At 45.1% G+C, this 24,067-nt stretch overlaps 1 protein-coding gene across 2 annotated transcripts; it reads right to left on the bottom strand.

Moving 5' to 3' along the window:
- Nucleotides 1-2,262: 2,262 nt before the first annotated feature.
- LOC105723732 (sialic acid-binding Ig-like lectin 5) lies at nucleotides 2,263-19,874 on the bottom strand. 2 transcript variants are annotated; one of them, XM_012461917.2, is made up of 9 exons: nucleotides 19,787-19,874; nucleotides 19,328-19,705; nucleotides 18,856-19,134; nucleotides 18,527-18,565; nucleotides 16,504-16,761; nucleotides 16,131-16,415; nucleotides 15,819-15,918; nucleotides 13,972-14,053; nucleotides 2,263-3,440 (listed from the first exon to the last, which is right to left on the bottom strand). In XM_012461917.2, the coding sequence occupies exons 1-9, from the start codon at nucleotides 19,821-19,823 to the stop codon at nucleotides 3,249-3,251; spliced, it is 1,650 nt and encodes a 549-aa protein (XP_012317340.2). In that variant the 5' UTR covers nucleotides 19,824-19,874; the 3' UTR covers nucleotides 2,263-3,248. The 2 variants fall into 2 exon arrangements, with proteins under 2 accessions (XP_012317340.2, XP_012317344.2); XM_012461921.2 differs by lacking the exon at nucleotides 13,972-14,053.
- Between the last annotated feature and the right edge of the window lie 4,193 nt (nucleotides 19,875-24,067).

The following is a 24,067-nucleotide window of genomic DNA, read 5'->3' as shown; positions in this document are numbered from 1 at the left end:
CCCTCCTCAGAAAACGAGTGGGGCATTCCCCCACTCTTCTCTGTTCACTTAGAACTCTTGGAGACCTCTCTCAGAGCAGAAGAGTTCAGGAGCCCTGAAACTGAATCTTCTTCTGCCCCTCTGCCCCCCAGTCCTGGTCACACAAGAAGTCATAAGAAGGGATGGCTGAACTGAAACTTACCTGCAAGGTCAGAGACTGTGGCTCAGAACTGAGGCCCTGGCTCCAGCTTCAGACCTGGATGTGATGTCTGTGGTTTTTCTGCTGTCAATTTGAGTTTAGAAAGTCACTGAATTTTTGTATCTCTCCCCACTTATACTCAGGTTTCTGATAAGCCCTTACCTCACACCTTCAGAGTGACTTTTGACTTCTCAACAGTTCCTTCAGCCCCATAGGCCTCCCATCTTCACAGTATTTATCAGATCTCTTCTTTCTTAACACACATCCATTTAACTCTGACATTGCTTTGCCTGTTCTGTCCTTAATGACAACCTTCTCCATCCTGTGGTCCACTGAGGTGCCAGGATCCTTTTCCCAGTATAAATACTTACCATTCATGTAGAATGAAGGAAAGCTTAGAATTTGTTTCTGTGACCCCTCAGCTCCAAATATAACTTCACAACCAGCCTTCTGAGAGATACTTCATTCCTTCATTTGAGCTGATTCAGGATTTGCAGTCAGGTATGGAAAAGGATCACGTATCATGTTCTGTTGTTCAGAATACCATGACAGGACAAATAAGGGATTCAAAGCAAGAGTAAATTATCAACCCACTGGAAAAGGAAGGGAGGACGAGGTGGAGCCTGCCACAGAGAAAGTTTCCTGGAAGGAGTGAGGGCAGAGTCAGTCCAGAGAGGCAAGGATCCCAGTGGCCTGTGAGAAATGCACTCTCTCTCTAAAGCTAAGTCTTGTCTTCCCTAAAATGAGGGGACCTTCATAGGAAGACCGCAGAGGAGCTTGGATGCCCTCTGACCAGCACCTCTGTCCTGCAGAACAGAATGTCGCCCACCGTACTCTCCAACCTTCTTACCTCTGCATTTGAGACAGACCAGCGTTCTATCCCCAGGGGGCGCTCCATCCACCATGGCCGATTTGGAGAACAACTAGCCCCGGGTTGGCTCTGTCCATGGTTCTGCACTATAACTGTGCTCTGAGTTCAGGAAACTCCCAACTCTGCCGTGGACACAAATTCACAGGCACAAGGTTCTGAGCTGTAGGCCAGCGGGGCATCTAAGTCAGAGAGGCTTCAAAAAGGCTGGGTCCCTTTTGGGAAAAAGAGGTCAGGGAAAAGGACTTACTGCTGTGCTTTTCTCTCACTCCTCTTCTTGACCTAAGGATCATTCCTTTGAATCACGGTGCTGGCCTGGCTAAGGGACAAAGAAGAACAGGGTATTTTTCTGAGGTTCCGGATTATGCTGATGTTGCTGGTTCTTGGACCACGCTTTAAATAGCAAGTCCGTGCCTGGATCTCCTCTCGGATAAGGGTTTAGGAAAGAGATGGACATTCACTGAAGCTCCCCAAGTTCCAGACTCAGGGCTGTGCTTTTCTATATATGCCTCATTTAATCTTCATAACCAACCTAAGAGAGGTTTGGTTAATAATTCTCATTTGACAGAGGGGAAAACAGAGACTGGATGTATAATTGACTTCACAGGTCTCACATTACTGATGCATATATATATATATATATAGAGAGAGAGAGAGAGAGAGAGAGAGAGAGAGTGTCTCACTCTGTCGCCCATGCTGCACTGCAGTGTTGTGATCTCACTCACTGCAGTCTCAACCTCCAGGGCACAAGGGGTCTTCCCATCTCCCAAGAGCTGGGACCACAGGCACCTACCACCATGCCCAACTAACTTTTATTTTTTGTAGAGGTGGAATCTTACTATGTTGCCCAGGCTGTTCTTAACTCCTGGGCTCAAGTGATCCTCCCATCTCAGCCTTCCAAGCAGCTAGGACCACACGCATGTGCCTCCATGCCCATTAACTTTTTTTTTCTTTTGGTAGAGACAGGGTCTCACTGTGTCGCCAGGCTGGTTTCAAACGCCTGGTCTCAGGTGATCCTTCTGCCTCACTTCTCAAAGTGTTGGGATTACAGGCATGAGCCACTGAGCATGGTGATAGTTTCAGTTTTGATGTTGTCAAATCTATCAAGACTTTTGGTAAGAAGGATGATTTTATTAACTTTTTGTCATAATCTTCTAAAGAAAATTATTTTTTCTTCAAAAATTTTAAGAAAAGATGACTATGGAAACATCAGACATTTCCTAGTCTGCAATTTTTCTATATTTGTGTTACCAAAAATACATTTACCATTCACATTATGTAATCATCTCTTATGCTGAGAAATAGAACATGTGGGCACCCCGGAAACCTTAGAACTCCTCTGTTTCCCACCCTCCCCAGCTTCTTTATGAGTTACCATCTTACTCATCTTTGGGATTACTTTTTCCCCTGCCTTTGCCCATAAGCATGATACCTGTGTATATATTCTTAAGCAAGAATAATTGCTTTAAGCATTCATACAAATGGAACAATATAGTAATGTGTATTTTGTATGGCCAAACAGGACTGCACCAGCTTTCCTTTTATTAATGTTGGAATATACTCTCACTTTTGACCTTCTCTATCCTTGTACTTTACGTGTATGTATTGTAAAGATTATATACTTGGAATCCATCCAAGTGGACTCTCTTTTTAACTGAAGCATTTATCTGATTATATTTAACATAAATATCCCATGTTATATTTTATTTCCTGTGTGTTTCCTTTCCTAAGGAGTCTTTAAAGAGTTCTGGGAAGGGGACTGACACTAACATATTGCTGCCCTGTTTTCTGTGCCTGGCCATCCGCAGCCTTCAGAGAACTTCCTGTTTAAGGAAGACAGACCAGCAAGCACTGAGGACCCGCCCGGTGCCAGGACCCGTGTTGACTGATTTCCAGTGTTGATTTCTTTAATGGTCACAAAACCTTTGAGGTAAGATGCATGATCTCTGATTTACAGAGTGGGAAACTGAGGCACAGAGGGATGCAGTGAATTGCTTGATGACAGTGACAGGGCCCAGGTTTGAGCCCACTTCTCTAATTCCATCATCTGTCTTCTTTCTGCTCTGCTTGGAGCACGTACACAGCAGTTAATGTTAGCATGGTCACAAGGGCTCTTGGTCCTTCAGCAAGTGGTCCCTGACTTGTCCTTTCTCCCAGACAGGCTGTGGTTCCCCCAGCCAGGACTGAGCTCTGGGTGAGTCCTCACTTGCTTGTCTTGATCTCTGAGTACTCTGTGGTGCTTGGAGCCTCCTGGTCCATAGGCTCCCTCAACTTCATCTCGGAAAAGCTGAGGGAGGCATAATGGAGCTCCTGTTGTTCCCCCAAAGGAGGGGCATCCTCAGCAGGAGAGGCTTGGTCTCCAGGGCTGTCTGGCCAAGACTTCTTCCTGGAACCCTGAGTAAAGGGGAAGGAAAAGTGTCACCGTAGGAATAAAGAGACAGGCATAGTATAATGTATTCTTATATTTTTATGTTACCTTGGGATTTATTTTGACCATAAGTTGGACTTTCTCATGCCAGAAGCAGGGCTTAGTCACATGGACACCATTTCCAGTCTCTACCTCCTCCCAGTTGCCCAAGGTGGTTAATCCAGATGTCTGCCTTATACAACCACCTCCTATGACCATCTCCCTGTGGGGCATACAGATGCATCAACTCACCGGTGTCCTGACTCCTGTGTCCCTCATGGGCTGCACAGATATCTGGTGGTGACCACCTGTCAGTCACAGTGTGGCTCTGCAGAACTCCTGCCTGCCAGCTCTAAAACCCCAGTTAGAACTACCTGTGGGAAGCCTGCTTGGGTAATCCCCTGGACTCTAATTAAGGCTTTGGCTGCTCTCTCTCTCTCTCTCTCTCTCTCTCTCTCTCTCCCCTCCCCGCTTCCCTACCCACTGGATGAGCACTTGTATCCTTGTCAGTTCCCTCCTTTCCATTTGCCCTTCAAGGCTTGCTATGCCATCTTCTCTCTGGGACCTGTGAGTAATAAACTGCTTCTGTTATTTTATGTGTGTTGTCGTGTTGTCTCTTCTGTGTCCCACCCGACTGACATACCTGAACCTAACTTCTCTTCTGGTCAAGGCTCCCCTAGAGAATAACCGTCTTGGTAGGAATAAACTGGACACAGGTCATATGAGAGCCGCAAGGGCATCTGTGGGTTGCCCCCCATCTGGGCACCAAGGAAGGAGAACTGGGGATCTGCTTAGCTCTCCTTCCTCGGTGCCCAGATGGGGGGTTACCTACAGGCATCTGCCAGGATAAACAAGATTCCTGTGCAAGGGACACCTGGTCACAGGCTGGACAGCAGGCTGTGTGCCAGGATAAAGGAGTGTTCTGTGAGAGTCACACTGTGAACGTCATGGCCAAATCCCTGGGGTTCCCATTCAAGGCAGGGCTAGAGTTTATGACCACTCCCAGAGAGAGACCTCGACACCAAATTAGAGGAAAATACAGCAAATGGTTTCCATGGGGAAGTTGGGCTGATATGATATTTATCAATTCATCCTTTTATAATCCACTCCTCCTAGCAGGCCATGGGCTGCCTAGGTCAGGGTCTATGTCTAATTTCTCACACTGTACATGCCCAGGACCTGGCACAGGGCACACAGGGCTGGGTTCAAATCCTGGCTCCACCTGTCCATATGCATTTCCTGTGAACTCAACTATTCACTCATTCTTTGAAAATTTTATAAAACTGTGATTGATTAGATCTTATTGAGGACTTACTAACCACATTGAATCATCACAAAAAACCATAACAGTATGAAAGATACTCTAATTATCCCCACCTTACACAAAAAGAAACTGAGGTGGGGAGAGGTGAAGTAGCTTACCCAGGGTTATTCATCTAACACATGGTGAGGCCAGGATTCCAACCCAGCCCTGTCTCCCCTGTTTCAGGTCCTGGGCACGTACAGTGTGAGAAATCAGACACAGACCCTGACCTAGGCAGCCTATGGCCTGCTAGGAGGAGTGGATTACAGATGAAGCAAATGTCTACCAGCAGCATACATTACAAGGTATCTTACGTGCAAACCAGAAGAGAGACAGCAATTCTGATCCTGGACCCAGGTCCCACAAAACAGAAACAAAATGGAGCAGATCCTAAGTTGCCCAACAAAGATGGTGCCCAGACACGAGTAAGTAATTTCTTCCCTCTCCCACCTTCATTCACATCCCTACTCATCATGCTATGGAAAAGCATCTTGGAAGCAATGAGTCTTCAAATAGTAACTCAGAAATTTTCTTTTTGAGACAGAGTCTCACTCTGTCATCCAGGCTGGAGTGCAGTGGCTTGATCTTGTCTCACCGCAACCTCCCGTCCCTGGTTCAAGTAATCCTCTCACCTCAACTTCCTGAGTAGCTGAGACCACAGGCACTCCACCACTCCCAGCTAATTTTTGTTTTGTTTTGTTTTCTTTTGATTTTTGTAGAGATGGGGTTTCAACATGTTACCCAGATTTGTCAAACTCCTGGGCTAACTGACTGGCCCACCTTGGCCTTCCAATGTGCTGGGATTACAGGTGTGAGCCACCATACCCAACCATAAAGTTTTTTAAAAGGACATCAGAGTTAGGGGAAAAAAATGGCATCATTGTGTCAGAAAAAATAGACTTTCTGGAGAGAGTTGCCTATATTAGGTGCAAGAAAGATGAAATAAAATGAAAAAGTGGCTGTGCACACCCGCATTATGCAGCCAAAGGAAGAAATAAAGACCTATGTCTATCAATAAGTTTGCAGTATTGAAATAAAAAGGGTTACATTGACAATTGAAAGACAAGGCACAGCTCAGATTAATAAATAGGATAATGCAGTATGTTCATCCTGTCACTCAATAACTCTTTGCCGAGTGCTTGCTATGGGATAGATGCTGTTCTTGTAAATGAGGATAAAAAGTGAACTGAAACCACCCAAATGCCTCCCCTTCATGCAGTTCCTTGTTAGACAGAAAGAAAAGTAATATAAGTGAGCTCCCTGTGAGCTTGTCACTTTACTAAACACTCCTTGTAACAATCTGAGACAGATACTAGCATATTAATTGCCCTATTTCCATAAGAGAGAAGAAAACAAAAAAAAAGGAGGTTCATTAGCTTCTCCAAGGTCTTGTCTTTATATTATTTGTTTTTGGAAGATAGAAATAGAAAACTTTGGCTGAGCATGGTTGCTCACACCTGTAATCCCAGCACTTTGGGAGGCCGAGGTGGGCAGATCACTTGAGATCAGGAGTTCAAAACCAGCTTGGCCAACATGGCAAAACCCTGGCTCTAAAAAAATACAAAAATTAGCCAGGCGTGTTGATATGTGCCTATAATCCCAGCTACTCGGGAGGCTGAGGCGTGAGAATCACTTGAACTCAGGAGGCAGAGGTTGCAGTGAGTTGAGATTGTGCTACTGCATTCTATCCTCAGCAATAGAGTGAGACTGTCAAAAAAAAAACCAACTTTAACATTTAGATAATAATTTTCAAGTAAGATAAAAAAGAAATAGAAAATAAATATTTGAAAAAATAGTGGAAACACAATTTGCAGAGTTAAAGAAAGATGAAACACCTCAGCTAAAAGGGTCCTACGAGTTCAAGAAAAAAGACACAGGGAGTCCCATGCCTAGATACGGGATAGTGAATCTTAAGAATATCGGAACCAAAGAGAAGATTATAAAAGTTTCCAGGGAAAACTAGTGGATTACCTACAAATATGTGAGATTAAGAATGATGTAAGATGTCTTAACAGCAATACTAGATGAAAGAAACAGCAGGGGCCGGGCGCGGTGACTCACGCCTATAATCCCAGCACTTTGGGAGGCCGAGATGCGTGGATAACGAGGTCAAGAGATCGAGACCATCCTGGTCAACATGGTGAAACCCCGTCTCTACTAAAAATACAAAAATTAGCTAGACATGGTGGCGCGTGCCTGTAATCCCAGCTACTCAGGAGGCTGAGGCAGGAGAATTGCCTGAACCCAGGAGGCGAAGGTTGCGGTGAGCCGAGATCGCGTCACTGCACTCCAGCCTGGGTAACAAGAGTGAAACTCCGTCTCAACAACAACAACAAAAAAAAAAAAAAAAAAAAAAAAAAAGGAACAGCGGGTTGGGGTTTAAAACACCAAAGAAAAATCACTTTAATTCTAGAATTTATATCCTGCCAAATAAAATTAAAATGTAAAGGCATAAAATAAATTTTCAGGGATTTAAATCTTCAGAAGCCTTGAGGAACCCAAATTGAAAACCCACTGGGAGGAAGAATTCAAATAAAAAGAGACAAAGAGAAAGAAAAACAGGAAATCTGTGATACGTGTGGGATAGAAATGTGTCAAAATACCTCAGCAAAATGTGTAGGTGTGTATTTTTTTAAGAAAATTCATTATGTACAGGCCACAGATCAAGTCTCAACAAATTTTACAAATAGATATCATAAAACCAGGTATTCTGACCAGAAAGCATCTACTTAGAATTTAATTATGAAGGATGTTTAAAATCTTCATACCTGTGGAATTTTTAATTTCAAATAATTTAAGATTCAAAGAAGAAATCACAATGTTGTTTTTAACAATATCCATAACTGAATGCTATTTAAATAGTAAATATCAAAATTTGTGGAATGGAATGAAAATTATTTTCTTGAAGAAATTGATCCCTAACTACTTTTTATAGAGAATGAAAAGATATACACTAATGAACTAAGTATCCAGCTTAAATATTTATCAAATCATCAGAATAAACCAAAGCAAGTAGAAGGAAAGTGCTGAGAAAATGAGAGTAAAAATCAATAAAATCGAAAACAAAGATACAGTGAGCAAATTCTACAATCCCAAAAGTTGGTTCCTTCAAACTGATAATAAAATAGGGAAAGCAATTAACAAGATTCAGCTAGAAAAAAAACTAAAGTCGTCACAAATAACTGATGTCAGGAATATTTTTAAAACAGGAAGTAATATTGGCAAAAACAAATAATATAAGACAAGAGAATACCACCCATATCCTTTTGTCAAAAAAAATATGTAAAACTTAGGTGAAATGAACACGTCTCTAGAATAAAGCTCGCTGAAGAATACATAAAATGATCAAATGAGGAAGCTTGCACATAGCAGCACCGTCAGGCCCAGGTAGTTTCATAAGTGACATCTATCAATCATTCAGGAAACAAGTTATTTCAATTTTATACACACTCTTCCAGATAATACAAAAAGAGACTAATCTCCAATTTCTTAATATTATCTTGATGCCCAAACAAAACAGGAGGAAAATGAAAAATGGCAGGTATATTTGACCCATGCATATAGATGCAAAAGTGCTAAGCAAAAGATCATCAAACTGAACCTATTGGGGTATTAAAAAAACATGCCTTGAACAATACGGGTTTCTCCCAGGAATGCAAGAGTAGTTTCATATTAGAAAATCTTTAATTGTCATTCTCCATGGTTACAGATTAAGGAGAAAAAAAATCCTATCAGTAGATGCATTCAAAAAATACAATAGAAATTTATGATAAAAACTTATTTAGTGATAGAAAGGAACTTGCTTAACCTGATGAAAGTTAACAAAAACCAAGTTAAGTGGCAGGATATTGGGTGCATTTCCTTCAAAATCGGCAGTAGCAAAAGATGCCCAGGGTCACCATGTCTATTCAACTTTCACTATAATCTCACCCAACATATTGAAACAAGAAAAAGGAAGGAAGTGCTTAGGGACAAAGGGAAGAAATAGGCTATTATTTTGCAGATGATACAATTATCTAAGTTGAAATCCCAAAAGATTCTAAATAATATCCAAGACCAATTTGTGATTTTTTTTCTTTTTGTAGAGATGGGAGGGGGGGTCTCACAATGTTACCCCCTGGCCTCGAGCTGCTGGCCTCAAGAGATCCTCCTGCCTCAGCCTCCCAAAGTTCTGGGATTATGGGCATGTGCCACCAAACCTGGCCTAATTTGTGATTTTTTTTAATTGAAAAAGAAATTTATTTAAAATACTTCAATTTCTTTCTTTCTTTTTTTTTAAACAAGTTGAAATAGCTTCAAGATATTAATTGTGGTCTCTTTTTTTATATACAAGTTATTTGAATTATTTGAACTAATATGGGAGCTTAGCAAGTTGGAAGGATATGAAATCAATTAAAAATGTAATTGAGCTTCATTTGCTGCATTTGCCAAGAGAATTAAGACAATTCTCTAAATCCAGACAGCTGATACGCCAGGGGAGGTGGGTATCACTATGAAGAGATGTGCAGTTATAGTGAAGCGTGAAGCCCCTAGAGGAACCCAGCCGCTAAATTCAACCCCATCAATGAAGGAAAGAAAAAGGAGAAGTTTTGTGTTGCCTAATGGTGGGGAAATGAAAAGTAGCTGGTTACTATTCAAACCCTCTGTAGACTGCCCCAAGCCTGAGGTGTTACATGGACTTCCGCTGCCCGATGAGGTTAGCTTTGCACGTCCTCACTTCCTCACGAAAGTGATTATTCAAGACAGTGGGTCGTCTGTTGAAATCTGAAATCTCTTAGAAGAAAAATGCATCTGCAGAGTATACAGGAGGACAGGTATTTCTTGCTCAGTACCTGAAGCCCAAAAGGATGAGTTGATTCTTGAAGAAAATAGCATTACATTTCTAATCCAGCTGCTTTGATTCAGCAAAAGCCACACACTTAAAAATAGGAATATCACTAATTTTTCAGATGGTATCTATATTTCTGAAAAAGAAGAGATCAGCAGGCTTATAAATAAGATCGAAGAATCCTCCAGCTACCAAAGCAAGAAGATTCTAAAGGATACATGCAAAACCAACTTGTGATTTTTTTTAATTACAAAAAAATCAACCCCATCTATTTTTAAATGAAGTGCATTCTGATAGGGAATCAGAAAATGCACTTTAAAAAAGAGAGCATTTATAATAGCCACAAAAACTGGTATTTAGGAAGAAAAATTACAAAAGATGTGTAAGACCTACGTGAAGAAACTCTACATTCTCTTAAAGGGCTACGCGCGGTGGCTCATGCCTATAATCTCAGCACTTTGGGAGACTGAGGTGTGCAGATCCAGCCTGGCCAACATGGATAAACCCAGTCTCTACTAAAAATACAAAAATTAGCCGGGCATGGTGGTGTGCACCTGTAATCCTAGATACTCAGGAGGCTGAGGCAGGAGAATTGCATGAACCTGGGAGGCGGAGGTTGCAGTGAGCCAAGATGGCACCACTGCACTCCAGCCTGGCGACAGAGCAAGACTTCGTCTCAAAAAAAAAGAAACACTTAAGATTTAAAGGGAGAGATCTACTGTTCCTGTCGTGGATAAGAGTCAATGTATTTTTTGGAATTTGACAACCTGATTCTAACATTTAAGTGGAAAAAAAAAAAGGGCCAAGAATAGTCAAGATACTATTGAAGGAGATTAAGGAAGGGGTTTTGCTGTACTCAATATGAGAACTTATTTTTGAATTTATAGACAGTGATGACTCAGAGACAGTAAAATTGACTATTGGAACGGAATAGAGGCCACAGAAGGAGACCCACAAATATGTATAGAATTTTAACACGTGGCAGAATTGGCATGGAGCTCAGTGGAGAGGGGAGAAGGACTGTTCAGAAATGAAGGAGAAACATATATGGATCAACACTACACACCACGCACAGAAACCAAGCCTAGGTACACTGAGTACTTAAACATCAAAAGAAAAGCACACTCTCTATGTCCATCAGTTCCATTTTTTTTAACTTTCAGATCCCACAGATGCGTGAAAACATGCAATGTTTGTCTTTCCGTGCCTGGCTTATTTCACTTAACATAATGATCTCCAGTTCTACCCATATTGTTGCAAATGACTGGATCTCATTCCTTTTTATGGCTGAATAGTACTCCATGGTGTATAGACACCACATTTTCTTTATCCATTCATCTATTGATGGATACTGAGGTTGCTTCTGGATTATTTGCAACTCAACGGATCAATGCTTGAGGGGCTGGGTACCCCATTCTTCATCATCTGTTTATTTCACACTGCATGCCTGTATTAAGACAGCTCATGTACCCCATAAATATATACACCTAATATGTACCCACGACATTAAAAATAAAAAAAATTAAAAAGAAAAGCATAAAACTTTTAGTAGAAACTAAATTTGAATATCTTTCTAATCTTAGGATGGGAGAAATTTTTTTTAAATGAGACCCAAAAGGTACTCAATAGAAAAGAAAGGAATTGTGAATATGATTATATTACAACTAAGAACTTGTGTTCATTGAAGATCACTTTAAGAAGTGAAGACAAGACTGGGCATGGTGGCTCACACGTACAATGTCAGAAATTTGGGAGGCCGAGGTAGGAGGATCACCTGAGATCAGGAGTTTGAGGCCAGCCTGGCAAATACGGTGAAACCCCGTCTCTACTAAAAATACAAAAATTAGCCGGGCATGGTGGTGGGTGCCTGTAATTCCAGCGACTTGGGAGACTAAGGCAGAAGAATCGCTTGAACCTGGGAGGTGGAGGTTGCAGTGACCTGAGATTGCCCCACTGCACTGCACTCCAGACTGGCAACGGAGTGAGACTTTGTCTAAAAAAAAAAAAAAAAAAAAAGAAGTGAAGACAAGCTCCACATTTGGAGAAGATATTTATAACACATATAATGAGAAAAATAGTGTAAAAATGTATAAAGTCCTCCAACAAATTCAGTAAGAAAAAGTCAAACACGCAATAGGAAAATGGAATCCAGATGCGACCAGGCATTTGACAGAGGATGTGCACTTATGCCAACGAAAACAGAGGGAGATATTTCATCTTCATTGCTAACCAAGGGAATGCAAATCAATACCATAGGGAGATATTTAAACAACCCCCAAAATTGAGAAAACTGAGAAGAGCAAGTGCTGGAGAGATTGCAGATCAACAAGATCTCCTACGCAGAGATGAGAGTATAAATAAATGGATACAATGGCTTTGAAAGGCATTTTTTACGACCTTGTAAAGATGCCCATTCACATTCGGAAGCTCAATCTTTAGGTAAAGCTAAAGAAGAGCTCTTGCGTGTTGATACAATGAGACAGGAATAAGAATGTTCAGAACGGCTCAAATGGAAACAATTCAAATGTGCATCATCAGTGTGTGCTTAGGTAATAGATACAATCATCAAATAAAATATTATAAGTGGTCACACCTGTAATCCCAGCACTTTAGGAGGACAAGGCAGGTGGATCACTTGAGATCAGGAGTTTGAGAGCAGCCTGGTCAACGTGGAGAAACCCCATCTCTACCAAAAATACAAAAATGAGCCTTGCACGGCGGTACATGCCTTAATCCCAGCTACTCAGGAGATTGAGGCAGAATTGCTTGAACCCAGGAGGCAGAGGCTGCAATGAGCTGAGATTGCACCACTGCACTCCAGCCTGGGTGATGGAGTCAGACTCCATCTCAAAACTTACATATATTATAAGCAGAAAAAGTCAATACAACTGCAACTTCAATTGGCTGAATCATAATACAACACTGAGTCTACAAAGCAAGTCCAAGAAGTGTGCATGGAACGCGATACCCTCTGTAGATTCATAAGCAATTAAAACTAAACAGTGGTATATATTAAGTCTACATATATGCGACAACACTGTGAAGACAAGATTCACAAGACTAGTTACCGGGAACGGATCGGGAGGAGCACAGGTGGATGTATGTTGTCATCAACGTGTTAGGTCTTAGGTTGGATGGTGGGTTCGCATTTATTTATCATATTATGAACAAAAACGAAGAAGTACAAGTAAATGATGCTTGTCCTAATGATAACAGCTTGGTCATGAACTAAGCATTTTGGATAATTCCATTTGGGACAACACTAGACCAACTTTATAAAAGAGGAGAGGAGACATGCTGGACAGAAACAGCGTGAGAAAAAACTGCAGGGACTGAAGAAGCCCCAGCCCCTGTCCTTCAAGAATTCCACAGATACGATGAGGGGGTGGAGACCGGTAAAGGCAGTGGTGATGTGTGACGGGGACAGGGATGCGTGTAGGGCTGTAAACACGGAAGAGGAGGGGCAGATGTCGACGGGAATGGAAATGACTAGGTTTTCCCAGAGTGGCAGATACTGAGATTAGAGCTGGAAGGATCGGATGAGGTAGTCTGGTGGAAATGGGGAAGGAAGAGTGGAAGAAACTGTGCTTGCAAGGGCTCAAAGTTGTAAGACAGCAAGTCTGTATGGAGACAGGAGGCCAGCGTGGCCAGGCCGAAGGGCAGAATCAGAGATCAGGAAACAGACTGAAGTGGCTACCTGGTGTGGGACAAGGAACATGGCCCTGATTCTCTAAGCAACGAGGACAAACAACATTGAGGCTCCAGGCTGGCTGAGAAGTAATCGTTTTGGGGGGATGGTTCTGGCAGCCTGAAGTTTAAAATGAGAGATGGAGGCAGGGAGGAGGCGAGGCGGGTTCTGAGGGCCGTAGAGGTGGGGTGGGAAGATGAGCAGAGGACAAGTTAGTTTTACTTTTAGTAATAAAGTTGGTGGTCAGGCATGGTAATTCATGCCTGTAATCCCAGCACTTTGGGAGGCTGAGGCAGGTGGATCACCTGAGGTCAGGAGTTCAAGACCTGCCTGACTAACATGGCAAAACCCTGTCTCTACTAAAAACACAAAATTAGGCGTGGTGGTGCACACCTGTAATTCTAACTACTTGGGAGGCTGAGGCAGGAGAATCTCTTGAATCTGGGAGGTAGAGGTTGTAGTGAGCCAAGATTGCATTGTACTCCAGCCTGAGTAACAAGAGTGAAACTCCATTTCGAGAAAAATGAAAGAAGGTTGGACGGGACATAATGATTTCCTGGCCCGGGATATGAAAGGGGAGAACAAGAGAGAAGAGAACTCCCAGGTGATGAGGGAGGAGTGGGTTTGGTGGGATGCTGAGGAGCTCAGCCCAGACTTTCTGAGCGGACATGAACACGAGACGATCCCCAAACCACTCACCCAGGCAACGGTACCCATAACGGGGTCTTCGTCACTTATTCTCTGTGATCTCCCAGCTGCTTGCTTCCTGCGGGCTCTCTCTCTAAGGAAAGAAACCAACACAGTGCAGCTGGGACCACTGAGGCACGGGTTAGCAGGCTGCCCCATCCCCTATTAAGATGGTGAAAATGACAATGGAAAAGTGTCTGTTCATATCCCTTGCCCACTTTTTGATGGAGTGGTTTGTTTTTTTCTTGTAAATTTGTTTAAGTTCTTTGTAAATTCTGGATATTAGCCCTTTGTCAGATGGGTAGATCGCAAAAGTTTTTCCCCATTCCATTGGTTGCCGGTTCACTCTAATGACAGTTTCTTTTGCTGTGCAGAAGCTCTTAAGTTTAATTACATCCCATTTATAACATTAAGAGAAATACCTAATGTAGATGATGAAGGTATGGAGGCAGCAAACCACCATGGTATGTGTATACCTATGTAACAATCCTGCACGATCTGCACAGGTACCCCAGAACTTAAATAAAAAAGAAAGAAAGAAAGAGGCTGGGCATGGTGGCTCAAGTCTGTAATCCTAGCACTTTGGGAGGCCGAGGCGGGTGGATCATGAGGTCAAGAGATCGAGACCATCCTGGTCAACATGGTGAAACCCCGTCTCTACTAAAAATATAAAAAATTAGCTGGGCACGGTGGCGCGTGCCTGTAATCCCAGCTACTCAGGAGGCTGAGGCAGGAGAATTGCCTGAACCCAGGAGGCAGAGGTTGCCGTGAGCCGAGATCGCGCCATTGCACTCCAGCCTGGGCAACAAAAAAAAAAAAAAAAGAAAGAGAGAGAGTGAGAGAGAGTGAGAGAGAGAGAGAGAGAGAGAAAGGAAGGAAGGAAGGAAGGAAGGAAGGAAGGAAGGAAGGAAGGAAGAAAGGGACAACAGAGGCATCCAGGTCCCGGAACTGAACTCAGAGACCTTCCTCACGTGGCAGTGAGGGCTCCATGACCAGGGATTTGGTCAGGGTGGCCATGGGCTGGATTTCCATCATAGTTGCCCCCCTTACACACAAAAACATATGCAGGAATGGTCACAGCAGTGTTATGCATTGTAGCCAAGAAGAAAGGCAACCCAAATGCCCATCAATGGCTGAATGGACAAATCGAATGTATTCCATTTATACAATGGAATGTTATTTGGAAACGAAAAGGAATTAAGTAGCAATACATGCTACAACACGGGTGAGCCTTGAAAGCACCACGCTGAGTGAAAGAAGTCAGCCACAAAGGACCCCGTATCGTACGATTCCATGCACATGAAATACAGCTGCAACTTCAGGACAGACAAATCCACAGAGACCGAGAATAGGTTAGGGCTGGAACGACAGCTAAGGGGTGCAAGGTTTCTTTATATCTTTGTTTACACTTCAGGCTAATGAAAAAGTTCTAAAATTGATTTTGGTGACGGATGCGCAACTCTGTCAACATACTTAAAGCCACTGACTCGTACACTAAGTGTATGACTTGTCCAAAATGTGTATCTCAGTAAAGCTACTGGAAAAAAAAGAAAAAGCAAAAGAAAGAAAGAAAGAAAAGACCTCTCTGGATCTACTCAGTTCTGCTTTCTGTTTTGTTTTGTTTTTCTTTTAAGACAGGGTCTCTTGCTCTGTGGCCCAGGCTGGAGTGCAGCGGCACAATTCCAGCTCACTGCAGCCTCAGCCTCTAGGATCAAGCGATCCTCCTGCCTCAGCCTCCAGAGCATCTGGGACTATAAGCTCACATCACCACCTATGGCCTCAGCTCTGCATTTCTGAGATTCAGTCTCTCCTACTCCCTACCAACACCACCCCGTACCTTACCTGGGATCCAGACTTACATTAAAAAGAAGAGGAGGCACAGACAGAGAGAGAACAGGGCCATGACACCAGCACCTCCAAGGGCAGCGGGAACCACCTGTCCCCCGAGGTTCAATCTCCCTGCAGAAAACAGGGTCACGCAATAACTCGCTCCCAGGACCCAGACTCCTGTCCTCCCACCTTCTGGGCAACTTGCTCCAGGCCCCTACTCAGCCAGGAGATGAAGAACCCTGTCCTCCCAGCACCAGTCCAGCCTTTCTCTCCCACTTCCGTCACTCTGGGACCCATGCCCCTCCCCTCAGGCCCCTGCCCTCTGCAATACACCCCCTGACCTGGCAGCAGCAGGACAAAGCCGCTCTGGGACCCGCAGATGTTCCAGGCCTTGCAGCTGACTTTGAGGCTGGAGTCGAACCCTCCATGGAGGATCAGGGAGCTGTTGGCCCAGGGCTTGGCCGAGCTGGAGCTGACCTTGAAGGAGGCCTGGCTGCTGTTCCCCTCCAGCAGCTCCTCCCCGAGCCACCAGTGCAGGGAAGGGGCCGGCTGGGCTCGGAAGGAGCAGCTGCAGTGTAGACCCTCAGCCTCCCAGGAGCAGGAGGGGCCCAGCAGCTGTGGGGAATCTGTGGGGAGGGAGGACAGGACTCAGCAGGGAGCCTCTTACTTCTCTAACACCATGCAGTTCCTGCTTCAGCTGCCCCCCCCACTCACAGCAAACCGAGAGATTCAGAAAAATTTGCAAGGAGCCCAGCAGGTTCTGAGCGCGGCAGGTGAAGCCTCCTTCCTCTGCAGACCCTACTCGAGGAAGATCCAAGATCCCGGTATTGGAGATGGGGGTTGCATTCGGGGCAGGGGAGCCCTGGAACCAGCTCAGGTGTGCAGGGGGGTTGCTGTCAGCATCGCAGAGCAGCCGCAGAGCCTGACCCTCCGGGACCTGAAGGAACGAGGTGTTTTGCAGGATCCCTAGGGCTTTGGGGAGAGAGAGAGAGGGAGAAGAGAGATGGGGCTAGGGAGGCCAACAGTCCCTATCCTTCCTTCCTTCCCAGGATCCAGGACTTCCCTCTACTCCCCTGGCCCATGCTGGTTCCATCCTGATTCAAAGGCTGGGCTTTTGCACACTCAGGAAATAGATCAAAAGTGTGAGTCTCATGTCTCCAGAGGAGGCTCAACATCTCACTGGTACATGCCTGGACTGAGGTGGAGAAAGAACAGACCCCACTGTGGTGTTGGAAAATACATTCTGCTAATGTAGCAGGAATTAAGACTAAGGATGCTGCAGTTTCCTGAAGGGTGAGACGAAAAGAACCACAGAGCTGGGCTGACTGGGATGAGAGGGGCATAGATTGATCCTCGGTGACCGTGGGAATAACCAGACCACAGGAGGGATGGGAGATGGGAGGGGTCTAAAGTCTGTTCACTGCTTTGAGCAGAGTGCATGAGTGTGCACCTGTGTGTGTGTGGTGTATGTGCATGTATGTGTATGTGTGTGTGGTGTATGAGTGTGTGTGTGTGGTGTATGAGCATATGTGTGTGTGTGGTGTATGTGCATGTGTGTGGTGTATGTGCATGTGTGTGTGCATGTATGTGTATGTGTGTGTGCAGTGTATGAGTATGTATGTGTGTGTGTGTGCAGTGTATGAGTATGTGTGTGTGGTGTATGAGCATATGTGCATGTGTGGTGTATGTGCATGTGTGTGCGTGTGTGTGTGGTGTATGCATGTGTATGTGCATGTATGTATATATGTGTGTGTGGTGTATGAGTGTGTGTGTGGTGTATGAGCATATGTGCATGTGTGGTGTATGTGCATGTGTATGTGTGTTTGTATGTGTATGTGCATGTGTGTGTATGTGTGTGTGCATGTACGTGTATGTGTGTGGTGTATGTGCATGTGTGTGTACATGTATGTGCGTGTGTGTGCAGTGTATGAGTATGTGTGTGTGGTGTATGAGCATATGTGCGTGTGTGGTGTGTGCATGTGTGTGTATGTGCATGTATGTGTATGTGTGTGTGGTGTATGCGTATGTGTGTGGTGTATGTGCATGTGTGTGGTGTATGTGCATGTGTGTGTGGTGTATGAGTATGTGCGTGTGTGATGTATGTGCATGTGTGTGGTGTATGTGCATGTGTGTATGTGTGTGCATGTACGTGTATGTGTGTGGTGTATGTGCATGTGTATGTGCATGTGTGTGTATGTTCATGTATGTGTGTGTGTGTGCAGTGTATGTGTGTGTGTCGTGTATGCGCATGTGTGTGTGGTGTATGTGCATGTGTGTGTGCGCAGTGTATGAGCGTGTGTGTGGTGTATGTGCATATGTGTGTGTGTGGTGTGTGTGCATGTGTGTGTGTGGTGTATGAGCATATGTGCGTGTGTGGTGTATGTGCATGTGTGTGTGTGGTGTATGCGCATGTGTGCGTGTGTGTAGTGTATGTGCATGTATGTGTGTGTGTGGTGTATGCGCATGTGTGTGTGTGGTGTATGCGCATGTGTGTGAATGTGTGTGTGTGGTGTATGTGTATGTGTGGTGTATGCGCATGTGTGCGTGTGTGTGGTGTGTGCGCATGTGTGCGTGTGTGCCTGCACATGGGGCTCACAGAATTTGGAAGCCAGAGAGTGGTAATTCTCATTCTTCCTCTTCCCAAATCTGACTCCATTCAAGCTCTGATTCTCTACCTCTGCTCAGAGACGGACCCAGAGGCAGGTCCCAGCTTAGGAGAGGAGAGAGTCTTTCCTACCTGTGCCATTCCTGAGGATGATGATGTTCTGTGGAGCATCTGGGATAAAAAGATGTAAACTTGGCTTCAGCGTTGAGGAGTGAGATGGGCATGGGCCCCGGAGGCACCCAAAGAGGGGCCACAGAAACCCAGCAAATGGGGAAGGTTGTCCTGGCTCACTCCCTGCCCACCCCCCAGATCCCAAGGCTCAGATCCACACACAAGGTTTCGTAAGTTATTGTTTTATCTCTCTCTCTCTTCCTTACACACACACAACACACACACACCACACACACACCCCTCACTCCCACTGCCCTTGGGGACCCAGCTGTGTCCCCACAACCACTCACAGGAGACATTGAGCTGGACAGTTCTCCCCGTGGTCACCTCAGTTCCTTGGAGTTTCACCTGACAGGTGAGGTTGGTGCCATGGTCCTCGGGCCTCGGAGTGAAGGTGAGCACCGGGGAGCGGGTGGTCTTGGGGTGCAGGGGGCCGAGGGCATCACCCATCCAGGAGAATGTGAGACGTCGTCCCGCTTCACAGGATCCTGGAAGGCGGCAGCTCAGCCTTGCGGGGCGGCCGGCCTCCAGAGGCTCCAGAAAGTGGACGTCGGGTTTCTCTGTCAGGGCTGAGGAGGAGACAGGGAGATGCCTGGGTCCCAGGGGGTGGGGACGCACGGTGTGACCCTGACAGTGGCCAGGCCTCAGGCCCCGAGCTGCCCCAAGTCCTGCACCTCCTCCAACCGCCCATCCCCAAGTCCCGTCCCTGTTCTCATTCGGGGCCTCCACGTCCCAGGGTCCTCTCCTACGGCCCCTCCATACCTGTCACCTCCAAGTTCAGCTTATTCTCTTCGTAGCTATATTTTATATTTCCTCTCTCCATGCGGAAGAAATAGCTTCCCGTGTCCTCCATTCTGGCATCTTCTATGCTCAGGGAGCAGACATTCTTCCGGACGTCCCCAAAGAGGTGGAATCGGCCCTGGGTCTCTTGCTTCATGGTTCTGTATGGGTGGTTTGTGGCCACAGGCTCACCTTGGTATATGTCCTCCCCGTCCCGGAACCAGTAAACATAGAGTTGAGCCGAGTTCCAGGAGTTCCTCGGGTAAGAGAAGGAGCAGGGCACGAGCACGCACAGGCCCTCCTGCACCGTCACCGACTTCTGCACCTGCAGCTCATACCCTGCCTTCTCCTGCAGGGACCCTGGGGGGACACAGAGGCTCAGCTTCGGCTCCAGCCCCCTTCCCACCCCCGTGCCTGTTCCTCCTCCCTCAGCTCACTCACCCCCTGACAGCAGGGCCAGCAGCAGCAGGGGCAGCATGTCTGCCTCCGCCAGGGCCCCGGCTGGGTCCCAGGCCCCTCTTTCAGGGAAGGAAATGCCCCAAATATGGCATGGGGCTGAGGAAGCCCGGACAGGAAGCCAGTGGGTGAGTGAGAGCTGTGGCCGTGCCCAGAAGGGGAACTTGGGGTGCTGTTAGGGCGAGGTGGGGGCTGGGAAGCCATCCTGCTCCCACCCCACTGGACACTGCAGGTGGAGATACTGAGCTCCCCAGGAGGTGGGAGGCTTGTCCAGGTGCGGATCTGGAGGTGATCACCCCTCAAATGATGTTTCAGTCAGGAGTGAGATCCCCAAGGGAGTGAATGCAGAAAGAAAACAGAGACGAGGGCTTGTCCTGGAGATGAGGTGAGATGTCAGAACCACCCTCCAGCTGAAAACCATGAAACATTCTGGATATATATAATTTTACTTTGCTTTAAAATGTTCAAAGTGACCAGGCATGGTAGCTCGTGCCTGTAATCCCAGCACTTTGGGAGGCTGAGGTGGGAGGATTGTTTGAGCCCAGGAGTCTGAGACCAGCCTGGGCAACACAGCAAGACGCCATCACTACAAAAAATAAAAACTATTAGCCAGTGTGGTGGCGCACCTACAGTCGCGGCTCCTCAGGGCACTGAAATAGGAAGATTCCCTGAGCCCAGGAGTTGGAGGTTGCTGTGAGCCATGATCATTCCAGTCTGGGCAACAGAGTGAAACCCTGTCTTTAAAAAATAAAGTTCAAAAGTGCTGGAAAAACAAAATTTTTTGGACCCAAATTTAGTGGAGATTCAGAACATGAGAGAGCGGAAGCACTCACGTGAAGCGGAGTTTTGGGACACGGCACCGTCCAGTTTGGGTCTTGATGGCCCTTAGGGTCTTGTGGGGCGGCCGTGAAACACAAGCCCCTTGTAAAGCCTTGCCCTATTAAGGAGCTCCAGAAGCAAATTTGCCACCACGAGGCTGATGAAGCTCAGTCTTCAGTGCCCTCCCTTGCAGGGTCCACTTTTCAGATCCCCAGGAGGGGCCCAAGCAATGTGTGGAAATCACCTTCATTGTTACTGCTCATTTATAAAAGAAAATTCATAATAGTTCCCAAAAATGAACGATGATCTTAAAAAAATGTTAGACATTCCGATTAATGTGTGTGGGAAGTAAAAAAGTTCCTCTTTTAAGTTTCCTTTCTTGTTAAAGAATAAATCATAAGTGTGCTAATAACTCGCTGCTAAGCCCTATCCTATGTAGCTGTCGGACACGCCATGCTTACAGGCACATGGTACACTCTATGCCCTTGTACTTTAACCAAGATATCTGTGCTGGACGTGCTCACAGGCATGTCCCAGCTCTCCTTTGCTTTTATCTGTTTAGAAAAGTTTTAAGTGATTATCCAATCAGGTTTTAGTTTAGATTGCGAGGTCTGGCTCCAATCAATGGAGATCAGACACAGCAGTGAGGACAACCCCAAGTGCGTAAGGGATAAATTTCTCTGCTTTTCCTTTGTTGATTGTACTCTCGTGGCAAGATGGCTAGTGAGAGTCCCCTTCCTGCAGGCCAGGAAGTAAGAATTGCGTTGCTGAAAGATCCTTTGTCTCAGTGCTAACTTTTCTTTACGGCACCAAATATCTGTTTCCAACGTGTTGTGAGAGTAAAGACAGTTTCTTAAACTATCAATGACCAAAACAAATTTCAACCTATCATGCCAGAAGAAATACTGACTTCTCTTTCTATTCTATCTATAAAAATTATGTCATAAAATTATTCTCCAATATCGGCCGGGTGCAGTGGCTCACACTTGTAATCCCAAGCACTTTGGGAGGCTGAGGAAGGAGATCACCTGAGAGCAGGAATTTGAGACCAGCCTGGCCAACATGGTGAAACCCCCAAGTCTACTAAAAGTACAAAAATTAGCCAGGCATGGTGGTGGGTACCTGTAGTCCCAGCTACTCTAGAGGCTGAGGCAGGAGAATCACTTGAACCCAGAAGGAGGAGGTGGCAGTGAGCTGAGATCACGACACTGCACTCCAGCTGGGGCAATCAAGCGAGACTCTGTCTCAAAAAAAAAAATTATCTCCATTATGAAGGCAATCAAAGAATATCAGTCAAAAATATAGGGGAAAAGTATGCAAGTGTACCAGACAGGTAGACTATACTATTGGTAAAAATAGTATGCCATTTTTCTGAATTGTGTCATATTTTGGCACTTTAGATTTTGTGATTTAATGTGTTTCTCCGTCCAAAAATCATCCTATGTGTGCCAAAAGTTTTGTATTTTTTTCTAAAGAGTCACAACGACTCTCCTCTTAACCAAACTTATGAAAGCTCCTCTGAGCCCTTTTTTCAACTAGGCTTTGTCCTTGGGACTGCCTCGTCCAGTTGTAGGTTTTGGAAGATTCTTGATATCTGATCCCATTCACTATCTAATCAAATTCCCTAGCCCTCACCCTTGATATCTGATCATGTGTGCCTGCTTTCAGCAAGAATCCTGATAAGTCAGTTAGAAAGAATCCCAGTATCTTGGGTGTCTCCTCCTAGTAGTTTTCCATCCACTGACACGCGCACCCAGCCTCCCTCCCCTGCTGCACCGTCTCTTGGCTATAAACCCCCTTGTCTTTGCTGTATTCCGAGTTGAACCTGACCTCGCTCCACTATTGCACTAGTCTTTTTTTAAATTGATTTCTAGGGCAGGGCACAGTGGCTCACACCTGTAATCCCAGCACTTTGGGAGGCCGAAGCGGGCGGATCATCTGAGGTCAGGAGTTTGAGACGAGCCTGATCACATGGAGAAACCCCGTCTCTATTAAAACTACAAAAAAAAAATTAGTTGGGCTTGGTGGTGCATGCCTGTAATCTCAGCTACTTGGGAGGCTGAGGCGGGAAAATTGCCTGAACCCAGGAGGCAGAGGTTGAGGTGAGCGGAGATCACGCCATTGCACTCCAGCCTGGGCAACAAGAGCAAAACTCTGTCTCAAAAAAATAAATAAATAAAAACAAAATTCTTTTTTTGTTTTTTGTTTGAGACAGGGTCTCACTCTGTTTCCCAGACTGGAGTGCAGTGGCGTGACTTTGACTCACTGCAAACTTCCCTTCCCAACAAGCGATTCTCCCGTCTCAGCCTCCCAAGCAGCTGGGACTACAGGTGCATGCCACCATGCCAGGCTTATTTTTGTATTTTTAGCAGAGTTGGGGGTTTCACCATGTTGGCTAGGCTGGTCTCAACCTCCTGACCTCAGGTGACCCGCCTGTCTTGCCTCCCAAAGTGCTGGGATTACAGGTGTGAGCCACTGTGCCTGGCCTGTACTAGTCTTGATACCTGTCTCAGTCATCCTGAATAGTCCATGTTAACAGAGGTCAGAATAAGTTTTTCTTTTTTTTAAATTGCAAATTCTGAATTTCATTTCTTTTTTTTTCTTTTTTTTTTTTTTTGAGACAGAGTCTCACTCCCTCACCAGGTGCCAGGCTGGAGTGCAATGGCACAATCTCAGCTCACCACAACCTCCGCCTCCTGGGTTCAAGCAATTCTCCTGCCTCAGCCTTCCGAGTAGCTGGGACTACAGGCATGTGCCACCATGCCCAAAAATACTAAAAATTTTTGTATTTTTAGTAGAGATGGGGTTTCACCATGTTGGTCTCGGTGTCTTGACCTCGTGATCCGCCCGCCTCAGCCTCCCAAAGTGCTGGGATTACAGGCGTGAGCCACCGTGAATTTCATTTCTCATTTGAACTGTGAAAGTAATACATCATACTAGCTAGCAGGATCTAAAGATAAAGACTCAATTATGTAGGAACATAACATTTTTTATCTTTATATTAAATTCCCTCCGCTAAAATACATATATGGCTTCTGTTTTTACATCAGCCCTTAACTGATTAAATCTCAAGAGATGAATAAATGAGCACTGGGTGATTTCAAATCCCTTATGATAGAATTCATAACCAACTAGAAATTCTCTTTAGAGAATTTCACTAACAAGATAAAGGGTGTCTTCAGCAAACATCATATACCTAATGAAATAGCTTCAGGTCCTAAAATAATAGGGCAATAAAAATAAGTAAATGGTACAGAAATTACAATGAAATTTTAAGAGAGGTCTTTATCAATGACATGATTGCATATATAGAATAATCCAAATGTATATGCAGATACATTTGAAGCCTTAATAAAATATTTGCAAGACTGCCGTAAATTAATCAAATTACAAAATCAGTTGTATTTCCACATCACAGTAACACAAAAATGAATTTTGTAAAAGATG

The sequence above is a fragment of the Aotus nancymaae genome, unplaced genomic scaffold, assembly GCF_030222135.1.
Source record: "Aotus nancymaae isolate 86718 unplaced genomic scaffold, 86718_ANA_hifiasm-v0.15.2.pri h1tg000028l, whole genome shotgun sequence".
In the NCBI taxonomy this organism is placed as follows: domain Eukaryota; kingdom Metazoa; phylum Chordata; class Mammalia; order Primates; family Aotidae; genus Aotus; species Aotus nancymaae.
Note: the sequence above shows the minus strand (reverse complement) of the source record. Positions and strands in the feature narration are given on the sequence as shown.